The sequence below is a fragment of the Chionomys nivalis genome, chromosome 23 (assembly GCF_950005125.1).
Source record: "Chionomys nivalis chromosome 23, mChiNiv1.1, whole genome shotgun sequence".
Classification (NCBI taxonomy): domain Eukaryota; kingdom Metazoa; phylum Chordata; class Mammalia; order Rodentia; family Cricetidae; genus Chionomys; species Chionomys nivalis.
In genome coordinates this window covers 12802357-12818159 of record NC_080108.1, presented here as the reverse complement: position 1 = coordinate 12818159, position 15803 = coordinate 12802357, and the positions used below count along the sequence as shown (strand labels likewise).

The following is a 15803-nucleotide window of genomic DNA, read 5'->3' as shown; positions in this document are numbered from 1 at the left end:
GGGAGTGAGAGAGAGGAACGGGGCCGGGACTAATATGACTGAAATATAGTATATGAAATTTTCAAAGAATTAATAAAATATATCAAAACATTAAAAAAGAGCCTTTCTCATATACAAAATAGATTTTTGAAGACATGAAAATAGAAGGGGATCTATTTGGATAGAGTGGGGAACAAGAGGAGTTGGGGGACAGGAGGGTGAAGGGGGCTGAATACGATCAAAGTGTCTCACACACATACGTGAAAATGTCACAGCAGAACCCATGATTTTGTACAAGTAATATATGCTAGCAGTTAAAAAAGAAAGTTATTCACACAAATTTATTCGAGTAGACAAGGGAAAGGATATCATAGAAGAAATCAGAATTATAAAGGGGGAAGAAACCTTTTATGGAACGCTCTCATCCAGGCCCAACACAGCTTTGAACTAGAGTTGGTAGGAGTACCCAATAAGACCCTGCCAAGATGAGCCCACTAACGTTCCCTCCTGGAAGAAGGAAGGGGCACTGGGCCTGGCCCTCCTAGAGAACATACAAATGGATCTCTAAGTGAAGTGGGAAGTGCTTTCTTCAGCGATGGAGTTACCCACTTCCTGGAGGCAGCCCCCACCTACCATCCTGTAGGTAACCCCGACTAAGTTCACTGGCTCCCCAAGCTAGACTTTGGTGGAACTGTTTCTTCAATCATCACTGACGATCTAGGATGGACGGATGTTTGTTCATCCCCCTGGAAAAGTCACTTAACAGAACCCTTCTCTTGAAGCGTTCCTGTAGAACATATGCCCAGACCCTCTCATTCTGCTTCTCAAAACAACCCTTCCACCATCTGCATTTGGATGGCTGCCCTTGGGCACCCGTCCAGAGCTAAAATGTAGTGTTGCTTGCTCCCTCCCTTCTTAGAATTCCTTTTTACTTTAGCTAAAGCCTTACCCACCTTTTGGGGCAACCACCTACCTAAGCTGAATCAGGGCAAACTTATCATCTCTGGGTGTCCCCAGGTCTCTCTCACTCACAAAAGCCCTGTCTCGGGTCCACACACCACCCCAGGGAGAACCCAGTGGAGCTACTGGTCACCCATCACCCAAGATCCCCCAGCTCTATGTATTCCAAGTCTGGGTGGGTCTTCCTTTAATCTCCAAAGACTACATGGGCTCTGTGAAAACACCAGAATTCGGTCAACATTGGCTGTCCCTGCTCAAATACCTGCCCTCCCCTTCACCCCTTAACTAAACCCAGATGACTGAGGACCATCCCCACCAAACACATGAGCTGCTCTGTCCCCTCTACACAAGCACACAGAACACAAATGGAGGCAGCTGGTACCCTTGTAGCTCACTCCAAGCCCTGGGAGGCCAGGCCATCCCAGGCACCAGCTTCCATGTCACTTTGTCACTGATCAAGAGCTCCAGCTTCTCCCCCCAATCTTGTCATGTCCCCCTCATAGAAGACCCAACTACACTGTGCCAGGTCCCTTGGTCCCTCCACGGCAGGCCTCCTTCCTCATGCTCCCACAGTGACCTTTGCCCACAGCCACATGCGGGACCCACCTTGGACTCCTCGTGGCCCATCCATCCTTCTAACCCATTCAAATTTTCCCACCTCACAAGACTCTCCAATCCAGACTTAAGCCCTCTCTGTCAGCCATGACCTAGCTTCACAGTCTTCACTGGACAGCCCACACCCACCTGTGGTCCATCACTGTTACAGTCCTGGGAGAAACCCTGCCTCCCAATACAGGGGCGGCACCCTGACCTAATGTAGGCAGCCCACACCCAAACCACTGGGCAAACTGGGTGGATGAGTCTCACTTCAAATTCACGTTCTCTGACCTCAAACTGTCACTCTCCAACGACTTAGGCTTGTGTTTCTTTAGTGGGCGTGCTGTCCATCCCAGTCAAAACCTTCTCATCCAGGTGAATCTCTGTGAGTTCGAGACCAGCCTCGTCTACAAGAGCTAGTTCCAGGACAGGCTCCAAAGCCACAGAGAAACCCTGTCTCGAAAAACCAAAAAAAAAAAAAACCTTCTCATCCTCCCCTTCAGCTTCAGCTGCCTACCCTTCTCCACCCCCACCCCGCTCAGCTGATGACCCAGCCTCCCACTCATCAAAGGCAGGAGACCTGGAATTCCTGTACCTTCCCACCACACCCAAGCCTCACAATGGCCTCCTGTTTCAGAGAAAGACGTCCCCCTTGCTTCTCTGAGGGACAGCCCTTCCCTGTGGCTCTGAACCGAGCATCTCGTCTGGTCTCGTCTTGTCAAGGATGAGACTTCTCTGTTGCCTGCCTTCTCCTGCAGCAGCTATTCAATTCCACAGCTATGCTCACTCCTGGTCCTCCCATGCGGTCCTTCCTGCTTCCCGTGGGCCTTCCAACCCGATTGGCTCCTCGCCCTGCCTTGACACTGACTTACGCCAGGACACCAGCAGCCACCACACCACCTCCCGGGAGCTCTCAACCGACGCCGAAGCCCCATCTCTAGGGATGTTTCCCTCCCCAGCCAGTCACCCCTCCTCCATCCTCTTTGCTAGCTCCTTCTGTCTGGCCACCCAATAAAGGATGGGTGCTCCAGGCTCATCCCTGCCACTCCTTCAGTGACACCGCCCAGGCTTTTCCGTCAACATCCCTGCTGAGCCGGGTCTCATAACCAACTGCTTCCTTCTCAAAGAGAGCACGCTGGTATGTGACTGGGCCTCCTCACCTCCCTCTTAATGGTTCCTCTTCCAGGATCCTCCACCTCTACCAGCAGCAAACACCAAAGTCCTTGACTTCCTCTCTCTTCTTGACCCTGTACGTCATGTCCTCCTGTGACATTCTAACTTCTAACAGACCACATATGGAAACCGCTGCGACGTGGCATGCTAGCCTTGGCATTCACTCTGACCTACAGAGTCACCCTGCTTTAATTTTTGCCCCTTCCAACTCATTTTCTACAGAGTGCCACTGCCTTGGAGCCTAATAAGGATCTTGTCACAGCCCTTCAGTATCACTCAGCTTTTCTCATACAGACAGACAGACAGACACAGAGAGAGAGAGACAGAAAGACAGACACAGAGACAGACAGAGACACACACAGAGAGATATTAGCTGACTGATAGATGATTAGACAAGTCAGTTCTCTCCTTCCCTCAGGAGGGTTTCGAGGATTGAACTTGGGTCGTCAGACTTGACAGCAAGTGCCTTTACCTACTGAGCCATCTTGCCATCCTTGCTCAGGCTTGTTCAGTCTCCTGATACCCATGTCCCTGCCACTTCCCACAGTCACATCTGATTTGGGCCTGGACTGCTTCTTCCTCCACCCCCTGCCTGGGGCCCTTCCCTCCCTTGCTGAGTTCCTTCCAGGATGATCTGCTTCCAGTTTTTCAAGCATTCAGGACCACTCTCTCCACTCCTGGTCTGTGCCCTGGCTTCTCCTTCCACCCGGACGCTGGTTCCCTGCTTTGCATGCAAGGCAACGTCAGAGGTGCATCTCCCATGCACCGCTGTTCCGAAGTCAGTCTCAGACTCCACGCCTTTTCCTCCGAGGACAACTTGCAGAGACTTTTACTGGTGGGTTCATTTATAGGGTTGATTTTTTGGAGGCAGAAGGGTTTGCTCATAGGAGCAAGCAGAGTCTGTCTCACTCACTAAGATACAAATAGCAGGGGATGGGGTGGGTGTTTGTTTTACTCACCAACGATTCCATGTGGAATAGTATTTTGGACTTGGTGGATTAAAATACATATTAAAATTTTAGCTTCATCTGTCTCTTCTTTTTAATGTAATATTAGAAAATATTTAATAATTACCAATATGGCCGTAATTGTTTCCAGTAGAGTACTGGTTAGATTATGGCACTGGCGGCATGGCTTCAAATGATAATTACATGTTTTTTGTGATAAACAACATAGAGGGGCACAAGATCCTGCAGGGTACAGTGAGGACAGGTAGGCTGGGCTAGGTGACAACACTGGACATGTCAAACTAATGAGGCTGAAATCAGGAGTCATCACTACTCAGCAAACGCCTCCTGAGTAGCTTATGTCAAGTATCCACACATGTGCGCTCTGAAGGCCATCACTGGGGTGACAGAGGAGAATGTGTGTCAACATGGTCACACAGGACCACGTGAAGGGCATGCTGTCGAGACAGTCCCGTCTGCTCACGGCTCAGTACTCCCGTCTCTGCGTTCTCGTCCCCATACCCAGAGAACTGGAGTTACCTGAAGAAACAAGGGCTTCTTGTTCTGTTTCTCCATCCATCTCAACCAGGGGCTTCTGAGGGGGCTGAGGGACAGCAGTGTGGGGAGATCACCCGTCCATCTCCCGTGGGACGGGTGCTAAGTCACACAGTGTGGGAGAGCAGAACCCCACAGCCATGCCCACACTGACCATGCTCTCAGCAAACCCTTCAAGTCTGTACATTAACGTTAGGTCCCTCCAGGAGATTATCCGCTCCCATGGAGCAGGAAAATCCACTTCGCCCAGAGGTTAATAAACTTACAGATCTCATTACTCACAGGGGTCATGCTGGTGAGAATTTTAATGCATCTTTTAAAGAGAAAGTCTGGAAGGATCTTAACAACGGAACAATGCTACTGTAAGATGCAAGGGCAGAGGGGTCACCCAGAGGATGGAGCAGGTGCTCCTTCCTCACAAGTCCCCCACCTATGGACGGCAAAACACTCAGAATCTGGGCAGAATAGCTGCTGTCGCTGACCACGGGACCTAGGGCTGCCTCTGCTCCTACACCGAGATCTCCCGGTGCTTGGCAAGTTGCCTAGCTGTGGCCACCTTTAAAATAATCTTGACTCTTCAAGAGTCCCCTGAAGGCTGGTGATAAATCTGTATTTGCTTTAGCTAACTACCTGCCCCAATCCATTACAGCACATGATCAATTCATTCCCTTTCTCCTTGATCTAGCCCCTGGTTCCTAGATAATCCTAAATTTGCACTGAAAGGGAACAATTAGCAGATCAAGTCCCCTCCTTCTCCTTCCACCAGTGTAATAATCCTGAGGATGGACGTGCAGCTCAGTGGCGGAGCCCTCACCAACACGTGTGAGGCCCAGACTTCCATCTCCAGCACTGCAAAACAAGCAAGTGGATAAACCAGAGGGCTGCAGTACACACCTGCTCTGAAGTTCTTTCTGAATCTCTTCTGGAGGCTCCGCTCCTCCTAGATCCTGTTTCTGCCTGTCTCCACCCTCACTGCCTTGTTCTCTAATGTCTCCAGTAAGCCCCTTCACTTTGCTCTCTGCCTTTTGCAGAACAAAACTCACCCTTGCTTGGACCCCGACTCATCCTTACTTGCACCTCCGTCTGCATTTACCTTCTCCTCCCTTCCCAACAGTCACCCCTTAAGTGAGTTTCTGCTGTGATTGGATCTGTGCTCTCCCACGGAGCTGAACCTGCTCTCAAATCCATCATGGCCCTGACACCCCCACCGCCACAATATTTACAGTAGCCATCTGCTGGGTCCCGCCATCCTCTGCGCTTCAGGAGGTCCCTGGTCTTGTTGATGGCGATCCACATAAGAGCCTTACCTCCCATGGCTTCTCCAACCAGCCTTTCATCTTAGCCTCAGCGTCTCAGTCTCATTCCCTTCACTCCCTGTGATTCTTCAAGTGTTATCTCTACCTCTAGATGGTGGTCAATCCATCTCAGGCGATGGCTCCCGAGACCATGTGTGACTCTATCCCAGTTGCTGAGTTTGCACTTCTAGAGGGCCATATGTAGAAATTCACCTTCTCGACACTAAACTCCTCTGGGAAAGCTGCCTTTTCCCCTTCTTCTGGGCCTAGCCCAAGCCAGGGTCACCACCATCAGCCACAAACCCTAGAAACAGCCGCACTGCTGACAACTCAATCTACGTCCCTCATATTCCAGCAATTCCATCACGAGGACGCTGGCCTCCAGAAACCGCACCCAGAGAACGTGAACTTTATTCTCTAACAAGATTACGCTTGGTTCCCAATTCAGCCACTTCCTGGCTAAGAGCTTGAACAGGCTATTGAACCTCCCAAACCCAGTTTCAACTATGAAAGTGAGCCTCTCTCAAGAACAAAACGAGATGTGAGCGTATGGACACCACAGTCTCACTTTATGTACTTAGCTGAGTCCAGATTAAACAAGTACGTAAGAAAGAGCCCCCCCCCATTTCCATGAGATCCCCACATGCGTGTCTATTGGTCCGTGTGGACTCCATCCCAAGCTCGCACAGTACCCTGTGCAGTGTCTGCTCTCGTCTTGTTCTGTTCTCACCTGCTCCTGCCTGGATGGACCATGGCTCTTTTCTGTAAGGCAGTGGCCCTCAACCTTTGGGGTCAAATGACCCTTTCACAGGGGTGGCCCAAGGTCATTGGAAAACACAGGTATTTACATGACAACCCATAACATTAACAAAACTACAGTTATGAAGTAGCAACGAAAATAATTGTACGGTTGGGGGTCACCACAACATGAGGAACTGTACTAAAGGGTCACTAGCATCAGGAAGGTTGAGAACCATTGCTGTAATGTCTTTTTTCTAATCTCCTAACTCTCCATGCCACCCTTCATACCGTCTCTAGAATAATTTCCCTAAAATAATTATTCTTCTCCCACCGCTCGCAGACTGAAGTCCAATGGTAGCGTGTGTCTGCCCCGCAGCCACGGCCGCTGCTTCCTCTCCAGCCAGTGCGCCCACTGCCCGGGTCAGGCCTCACTCTGGTAGCAGGATTAACTGCACCCTGACATCCCAACAGTTACCAGGTGAAGGACAGTGGGTTTGAGACTCTGGTGTAGCTCAGTGGGATGAGATGGGAGGAGGGAGAGAGAGGGACTTCTTACAGAGACAAGATGACTGATCGTGCTCACACAGCAGCCAGGGGCCTGGGGTTTGATCTATTCGCTCATACCCATCCTAGCTCCACTGACAGACAGCCCTGCATGAGGACACATTTATCGGCGGGTGAAACAGCCACACCCATCTTGAGTCCACCTGGAGGAGGCAAAGGCCACTTCTTCACATCATCCGAGCTAAATTATGTCTCGGTGCCACCATCACCAACAGCCACTCGCCCTACCCCTTGGAACATCCCGGCTGGCACAGGCGGCATCCCTTTTCCCATGAGGCCCTTCTCGGTTACCCTTCTCTCCCAGGACGGCAGAAGCCAAAGCAACCCTCTCTTCTCCACTTATCTGGACAACTCCAATTAAGCACTTTCCCAATTAAAGATCTCAGAAGGGCTCCAAAGCACAAGCACTGAGTCTGCAATGTTCCTCACTAATTAAGTCCCGGTGGACAGCCCTGCCCCATGACCCAGACAGGATACCCAAGGCTACCGAAGGCTTGGCTGGCCTCAGCTATTCTCAGGAGGGATCCAGACCCAGGCTTCCCCAGGCAGGGCAAACAGTAGAGGCTGCCTCTACCCACCCCCCCACCCCCCCCCCCGCCAGCACAGTGGGAAGCCAGGATCAATAGTCCTCCTTGGCCAGGAGGCACCCACGTACCAAATGATTTCTTAAGGCAGAGAGTCCATGATCTCTAATTTCTCTGAGGAATACTGAGACTAGCAAGTTTATGAATAAAAATGTTGGAAAAAATCTCTTTAGTCTTTGACAAATGTCTAAATGTGTTCCCCACAAGCTAATTTGAAATATAATTTAAATAATTTCTACCAGGATGATACCATATGACTAACAGCACCTTGGTGGCAGAAGTACTGGAGACTTCGTCGCGCTTTCAAAGAGGCTCCCATCCTGCCTCTTCCCACACGGAACACACCCTGCTAGGAGCCTGGTGCATGACGCCAGCTCTCACCTCCAAACCTATAAATACACTGGGGGACGCCCGCACACCCAATACCTAGAAGATGCGGGAACACAGCACAGCAGGGCTTGAGGGGCCAGGGAATCGAAACCAGCACCCCAAGCTTTCCACCCCAGCTCCTCGCCATGCAGCTCTTTGCTCGATTCGTTAAGAAAATGTAACTCTCAACATCCATAAGGTCAGGGCCTGTACACCAGGGACTTGTGTTCCACGAGTCCCTTCTCTCTATTGTAAATACGCCGTGTGGATGCTGTTTGCTTCGCATTAGACAAAGCTGAGGGACGCGCTTGTCTTCTCAAATGAAAGGTCTCTGTGTCTACCCCACACAAGTTTTAGAAGCTGCAGGCTGAGGAGACTCTGCTGAGTTTACACGGGTGTTCACTCTTGAGTGTATTCTGACGTGCTGGAAATCGTACCCGGGGCCTTGCGCGTGCTAGGCAAGTATTCTATCACTGAGCTATAGCCCCAGTCCTGGTGCTTGTTTTTTGTTTTTTTGTTTTTTTTTTTAATGAAAAAAAAGAGTCTTAAAATTAAGGAAGGAATATACTGTCCTTCCTGCATGCACATCCCTGTCAACCCTTTCCTTACGGGAATTTCCTCTGAAGAGATAGAAGGACAACGGTCCTCTGAAACACAGAAAGGTTCCTAAGTGGGACATGGCGCTTTTGCCCGTGAGGAGACTCGGGACAGAATTACTCTGTCTCGGATTTCTAAACAGGGAGGTGTGCTGGGTCTCAGTCCACCACCCACCCTTAGCAACAACGAGAAGTCCTTCACATCCTCACCACGGTTCACTCCGGAGCAGTGACTCACCCAGAACCGCACAGGTTCCCAAATCACCCGGTGCTAATTGTGATCTTGGTCTCCTCTGCCGTTTTTTTTTTTTTCCTTTCAGTAATTCACTTAAAGCCAAGAACTGCCTTTAGGAATTCTCTAAAAGTCCTTTAAAAAAAAATACTCTGCTTTGTTCTTAGCAGGTTTACAAAAACGTATCAGATTTTGCAAAATGACCACTTAGAATTAGGTGTAGATTTAAATGATGATGTGTTCCTATAACTACTGGCAGGAAAAGACGGCCACTCGAAACATTTTTTGTTGTTGTTGTAAAAATTGTGCTACAACAGACATATAGAGTGATTTCATCTTGTTAAAAATATGTTTCCCTTTGTAGACATACATCTAGACACTCAGTCATACACACAGGGAAGAGAGTCTGCAAAGATAGACACCCAAGTGCTGAAGAAGGTTCTCCCTAAGACGTGGGATGCAAAATCACTTTCACTTCCTTCCTCACACTGTTCTTCAGTACGAGCAGGCAATGTTTTTATAATTAGAGAAAAAAAGAAAAGCTATTTTGATTTTGTTTAAAAACAACAACAACAAAGCAAACAGGAGACGAGGAAGGGAAGAGACAACACAGGATGGGCCCTAAGCTATGCCAGAGTTTGGTAGAGGGCTGTGGGCTCGGCTCAGAGGGTAAAGTGCTTGTTGCAGAAGCAAGAAGAGCCTGAGTTCAGATTCCAACACCCGCATAAAAGCTGGGTGTGGTGTTACAGCTACAATGTGGAAACCAGGGGCTCACTGGCATGGTGAGTTCTGGATTCAGTGAGAGATCCTGTCTAAAAACACAAAAGAGAAAGTCAGAGACACACACACACACAGAGACAGACAGTCACAGTCACAGTCACACAGAGACAGACACACACAGAGATAGACAGACACACACAGACAGTCACAGGCAAATACAGAGAGAGAGACACACACACACAGAGACAGACACACACACACAGAGACAGACACATACACAGAGACACTCAATGCCAATCTTTTGTCTCCCTTCACACTGAACAGTGCACATGTGTGCACACACACACTCTAGGAGCTAGGAAGAACAATTATAAATGAGCTCTGGAGTGTGCCAAGGGTGACCACACACTTGATGCCAAGTTCCTCCAGAGGCATTACAGAAAAGAGACATGGTAATGTCTATAAACCAGAGTCCATTAAGAAAAGCAAACCACCTACTCTGCTCCAAGTCCTCCTTCAGGGGACTGCGCACAGGCTACTCATGGGACCTTGGCCAGTACTAATAACCAGCAAGGTTAAGAATGACAAGAGGCTTCCAATATGAATGAGGACATCTCCCCAAATAGAAATGACCCTAGACACTGTGCCCAGCCCCTGCTACCCTCGACCTCCACACCACTTGGCCTTCTTCACTGCTCACTAACATGCTGCGCATGCTCCTGCCTCAGGACCTTTGTGTTTGCTGTTGACTCTCCCCTCAAATATCTTCTGTGGCCTGGGAGCCGCCTTCTTAGTGAGGCCTTCCAGCTGCTTATCTAAAACCTACTCTCTCAGCACCTTGGAGCCCATTCCCTTACTTTTTTAAGGTTGTCAAATAAGTTGAATTTTATAAAACAAAGCAAAAACAATCCAAAGAGAATGTTTTCTCATACCTGTATACTTGTTCGGCTGATATCTATGTATCTGGTATCTAGTCCCTTCCCAATTTGCGGCTTTTTCCAGTGCAGACACTGAAGGGGACCGCTTTTTAACTGAACCAGTGTGATCCTAACTGACAACAGCCTTTGGGTACCTCTTCTGCGAGACATCTTCCCTAGATTCCCCAAATGTACGGCCATCCCACCATCTCCTTTTATACCCTTCAGATGGGAGCATTTTGTTTCCAGCACAGCAAGTACCTGCACATGTGGCTTCTCTCCCCTTTTAAAAGACATAAACCCCAGAGGCAGGAATTAACCATGGGCCTGCTCATCCCTGGGTCCCCAATAGCATCGGACAACCGCCTCACAGATGAAGGATTCAAATTAACCTTAGTGAGGTTGAATAACAACAACAAAAACTGGACCAGGAGAAGGCAAACTCATTTTTAAATGTGTAAATATTTACTTCGTGTGATGGGTGCTTTATCTCGCGCATGTCTATGCACCACGTGTGGGCCTGGTACCCGAGGAGGCCAGAAGAGGGTGCTGGACTGACGGTTGTGAGCCATCCTGTGGGCGCTAGGAATTAAGCTTGTGTCCTGGAAGCCAGTGCTCCCAACCACTGAGCCAAGTTTCCCATCCCTAAAAGACTGACTCTGTTTCAGTTAATTAAAAGCCCAAAGGAAAGCCCTGTGACTTGTAAGAGAACACAGGGTGGCTCCGAGGTGGGAAAGAATACCAGAAGTTAGGCAGTATAGAGCATGGGAAGGCAGCCAGCTATATCAGATAACCAAGGCTGTGGCCATCATCCACTGCAAGTAACCGAGGCTCAAGAGAACAAGTGCAAAACGCAGGTGGGCCAGGAACAGTGGGATCTTATGGTAAACACCGAGAAAATCAGCTAGGAATCACACAGCTGACAAGTGGCCTTTTCTGCTGGCCTCTTATAAACAGTAAGAGACGAATTCACAGTTCCAGGGCTTGGGTGCCAACACACAGCCTAAAATGAACCTGCATCACAATAAAAGCAGAATGCCCGCTTGGGCGTTAAAGCAAAACTGGATCCAAATGCGATCCCTTTCTCTCTTGGTCCTGTGACTCCCCACTCAAGAAAATATAGAAGGCGATCCAAAAAGAGCATCATAACTTTCAGGCTGGCATCCAAGCAAGGCTCCCACTGTGCAAACGGTAACTCGACCATAAAGTATTTACGGCAGGCCTGCGAGGTCAGTTACTGTACGCACATTGGGGTGCAATGGTGAAAAGGTTAAGTCCTACCATTGTGCAATGATTGGAGGATGATGGGGTACAAATAGGTCAACAAAACCTGAATGACGACAGGTGTGCTATGGAAAGGCACTGTGGGCTGCACAGGTGAGGCTGTGTGAGTTATGGGAACCAGCGTTCTGGTTGTGGTGGCTGAAAATGCTCATCCTGGGGTCTGAGAGTGAAGGAAGGAGAGAGGATGTCTGGGAAGCCAGGGTGGGGGATTTCAGGTAGCACATTTCCAGCACTGCAAAAGTCCTCCAGGACAGTGTTGAGAGTCCTCCAGAACAGTGTTGGGCTCCCACACTGATGCTGAGGGGAGGTTAAGAAAGAAAGAGGTCCTCGGGGGAAACTGGGAGGAGGATGGAGGGGTTCTCCCCAAAGGGGGCCAGGAATCTTCAGAATTTATGAAGTGGCCCCAGGAGTGACTGGTGATGCTGGAGAGAAGGCAGAGCCCCCCTGCCTTTATCTGCTGGAGGGTGTTTAGACAAGAGAGTGAAAAGATCTGATTTGCAATCTTAAAAGCAGGTCCCTCGGCTCCCAGGCAAAGAATGGATTGACAGTAACCCAGTGCAGAAGATGGTAGTGGGCTGAAAAGCTTATCTATCCAAGAAGGAGGCAATGGTGGCCAGGACAAGAGTCGGCGCTATGGTTACTGGAGAGTGGGCATGCTCCAGATGAACCTGGGAAGTTCTTCCTGAGTTCTTCACAGGATATGGGATGGGGTGAACCAAGGGTGACAGCAAATTATCAGTGGGGCCACCGATTGGGGCGGGAGGAAGAAGGGAAGCTGGGAACTCGAGGCAACGGCAAGGACTCCAAGGATGGATGAATTAGAAGCACCGAGAAAGGCCTGTGGTGGAAATAAAATGTAGGGCTGACGGCAGACAGGCAGTCATACTTCAAGTCATGTGGGCAGTGAGGGTAAACCGAGGAATTGGATAAGAAGACCAGGGAAGAGAGGATCGGCAGTGCCAGGGACCAGGACAAACTCCTCAGCATCTCACAAAGGAGCAGAGCAAAGATAGGGTGTGAGAGTGTGGCCTCAGAGGAGCTGGGAGGGAGCTGATTCAAGGGGGATGAGGGGTGGGAAGAGACAGGGCAGGGTCTATGCTGAGGTAGAGGCAGAAGCCAGGCTAGAGCGTGGAAGTCAAGCAAACGGTAGGAAGGGAAAATGAATGGAGACTAAGGGTTTGCCTGATCGATATTCTCAGAAGGACAAGGAAGTGGAACAGAAGCAGGATGGGTATGCAGGATGGGGACAGGACAGGGATGGAGAGTAAGGCCAAACTGTGCCGCCCAATATGGCAGCCGCTAGCTCCATGCGGCTATGTAAAGCCAGGTCCTGAAACACACTAGGCGTATCTCAAGTGCCCAGGAGTCTCAAGTGGCTGATGGCTGCCGTAACTGACCATAGAGATTAGCACATTCCAGCACTGCAGAGAGTTCTATTGGACAGTGCTGAACTGGACCACGCTCCTATACTGATGCTGGGGGACATTAAGAAGGCAGTCCTTGGAAGGTGGAAGAAGATGGGCGGAGTCTACACCAGTAGAGAGCCGTTGGACATCAAGAAAGACTGGCCTTTCGGTAAACAAGCAGGAGAAGCCTGGCTGTTTCATTCTTGCTGTTGGCCAGGCAGGAAGACGGAGGTCTATAGCCTTGCTCTGTGACTGCTACTCCATCTGTGAAAGGGGAGGCAAGGAGTACATAAGGAAGCGGATGTTGGTAAGGAGCCTGTACAAAGTAGTCGCCTCAGGGAATGCTAGCACCAACCCTGAAGAATCAGATAAACACTTCACAGAAGCGAAAGGGCGGTAGACACCTAAGGGGAAATGCAGCCTTAGCGGAGAAAGTAAAGTTGGGTGGCCGGCTGGTTTTCTTGTTTCCTTCTATCTTTGCCAGGTCTCTCCTACAGAGTCCCAAGGGGGCTCTGACAAGGACCACAGCCAGGTCTGCTACAGGCTGCTCTTATTGGCTCTTCCTCTCCATCCCACACAACTCTCAGAAAGGATGGCAGTAGTCCTGGCTTTTTATTAAAATGGCTCCCTCCATCCACCTCCTCTGTCTGAACCCTTTATCCAGCCTTTAGCGCCATCTCAATCTACCATCATGGCTTGTACAGTCTCATAAACTACAGAGGAAAATATATTTTAAAATGGCAGGGAGAGGTAAGAGCTACACATCAGCTATTAGCTACAAGGATGAGTAATACATATTTATTGAGTGATGTTAAAATTACATGAAAGACATGTTCGGTGTTTAAACAAAATGCCCAAGCTACTCCTCCCTGTTTTTTCCAAAAACAACACACACAAAAAAATATATTTTCTGGTATTTTCTTTAAGCTTTTGTGAGTAAACATTTTCATTTCCACAGACATATTTTTAACCACAGAGTTTCAATATTTGTTTTTGATATGCAAGTGTGCTCGGCTGGGTTTTTGTCAGCTGAGGGGGGGGGGGCGGGGGAAGAGTTAAAATTACCAGGTCCTTTTATCTTCCATCTTGAGACCTACAATGCTAACTCCCTCCCAAAGATTTAGTTTTTAAGTATGAAATCTGAGAGCCTCAAAGGTTCCCCACTGCTCAGAGATCAGCTCTTTCATATCTGCTGAGAGATGGCTGAAAAATAAATCTGCCTCCCAGCTAGGGTAGACTCTGTCTATCACCGCCCCCCACACCCACCCCAGTTGCTCAACATGTTAAATCTCTTGGCTAGGCATCAATGTTCCTATGCAAAGTTCCGCTGGGCCCCTCTGTCCCCCGTGTTCCTGTTGGCCACAGTCAAGCTCTCTCTTGCTTGCCCCCACTCCCTCCGAAACTCTACCTGCCTCGGGAGAAAGCCACTCCAGAGACTTGCCTGGAGCAAGGCATTGACCTACAGGGACTGGTCAGGCCACCAGGGCAATCTTGCCTCTTTCCACTGTACCCATGCCTTCCCATCCCCAAAGGGAAGCAAGTTCTCTAGACCCATACAGCAGAAGCAACTGGGTCCCACGAAAGGCTGTTTGAAGAACTCTGGGCTCAGCAGCAGGGGACAGAGATTCAAGACCTCTGGTTCACTCAGCCATGCTCATGGCCTCTGTCAGGCAGCGTGGCCTGGCCTCTGCCGATGAAAACCACCACGCACTAGTTTCTCCCCTTTTACAAAGCCAACAGCTGTGCAAGCTGGAAGAAGTCGCCCAACTACTCGAGCCTCAGTTTTCTCAGGTGGAGAGCAAGCACGCTAATCATTCCCTGCACGGAGAAACACCGTGTGCGTGCGCTCACATCGGTGAGCAGAGGTAAGCAGTTACTGTGTTATTAGCACCGTGGCTCCTGACTCACAGCGCCTGCTGCTCCAAGAGACGCCGAAGAGAAATCAATCGTGCTTTTAAAATTACTTTATATACTCTGAAACATTAGTCACTTCAACCGAGTATTCCAACTTCCCTCCCAAGCATCTGGAGCCTCACCTAGGTTCCTTCGAGATTTTCACCATCCTCAGCCATCTCAATGCTGCCAGCAAGTCCACTCTCCCTACGCCCGAAGGGTTATTATTGGGTGTGTTTCCTTTCCAGGAAAACTTCGATTTCCCTGTCGCTAGCATTAAATGCAGCCGTGAAGACCTCAAGCTGCTTTTCACAGTCCCAGACCCAGGCCCTGGAGTTGGTCGCGCCAGGGGCAAGGAGACCACAGAATGGCTGAAGCGCCGAGCCCAGCCCGGGTGCGGGTCCCCGCCAGGTGTCCCCGCGCCCGGCTGGCTGAGAGAGGAAGATCCGTTGGTTTCCGGCGCAAAGTCCGCGCCCAGGCCGGGGGACACCCCCGAGCTCCCGCTGCAGCACGCCACCGGCGGCCCGGAGCCCCTCGCGGGCTCCCCGCGAGCTCACTCACCCCATCTCCGGCGCTGCTCCTGCGGCCGCTCCGACGGGGCCCCTGGCGTTCGCTCTCCGGCCGCTCGGCAGCTGCTCCCCGCGCGGCACATGCGGCGGCCAGAGTGCGCCCGGCTCAGTCCCGGCGCCGCTCCATTCGGCCGGCTGCGCGGCTCTTCTGCCGGTGTCGGGGCCGCCGCCAGGCGCAGGCGGCCGGGAGGGCGGGGGCTGGGCGGCCGGGGGCTGGGCGGCTGCGCTCGGGCGGAGCCGCCGGTGCCTCCCGCCCGCTCCTTACGTAACCTCGTGGCCCCCGGGCCGCCGCCGCCGCCACCGCCCGCCTGGAGCCGGGGGCGCGGCAACGCGTGCAGCGCCCCCCCTCCCGGCCCCCACCACCGTGCGCGCGCTGCCGCGCAGTCGCCGCTTCTTCCCGCAGCCCCCTCCTCTCCTGGGTC

At 50.7% G+C, this 15803-nt stretch overlaps 1 protein-coding gene across 2 annotated transcripts in view; it reads right to left on the bottom strand.

Annotated features, from left to right (window-relative positions):
• The window catches only part of Homer2 (homer scaffold protein 2), a 90381-nt gene extending 74845 nt beyond the window's left edge, over nt 1-15536 (bottom strand). For both annotated transcript variants that reach the window (XM_057756571.1, XM_057756572.1), the window contains exon 1: nt 15374-15536. In XM_057756571.1, the coding sequence (XP_057612554.1) occupies nt 15374-15378 (5 nt within the window). In that variant the 5' untranslated portion in view covers nt 15379-15536. The remainder of the gene's footprint in view (nt 1-15373) is intronic.
• Between the last annotated feature and the right edge of the window lie 267 nt (nt 15537-15803).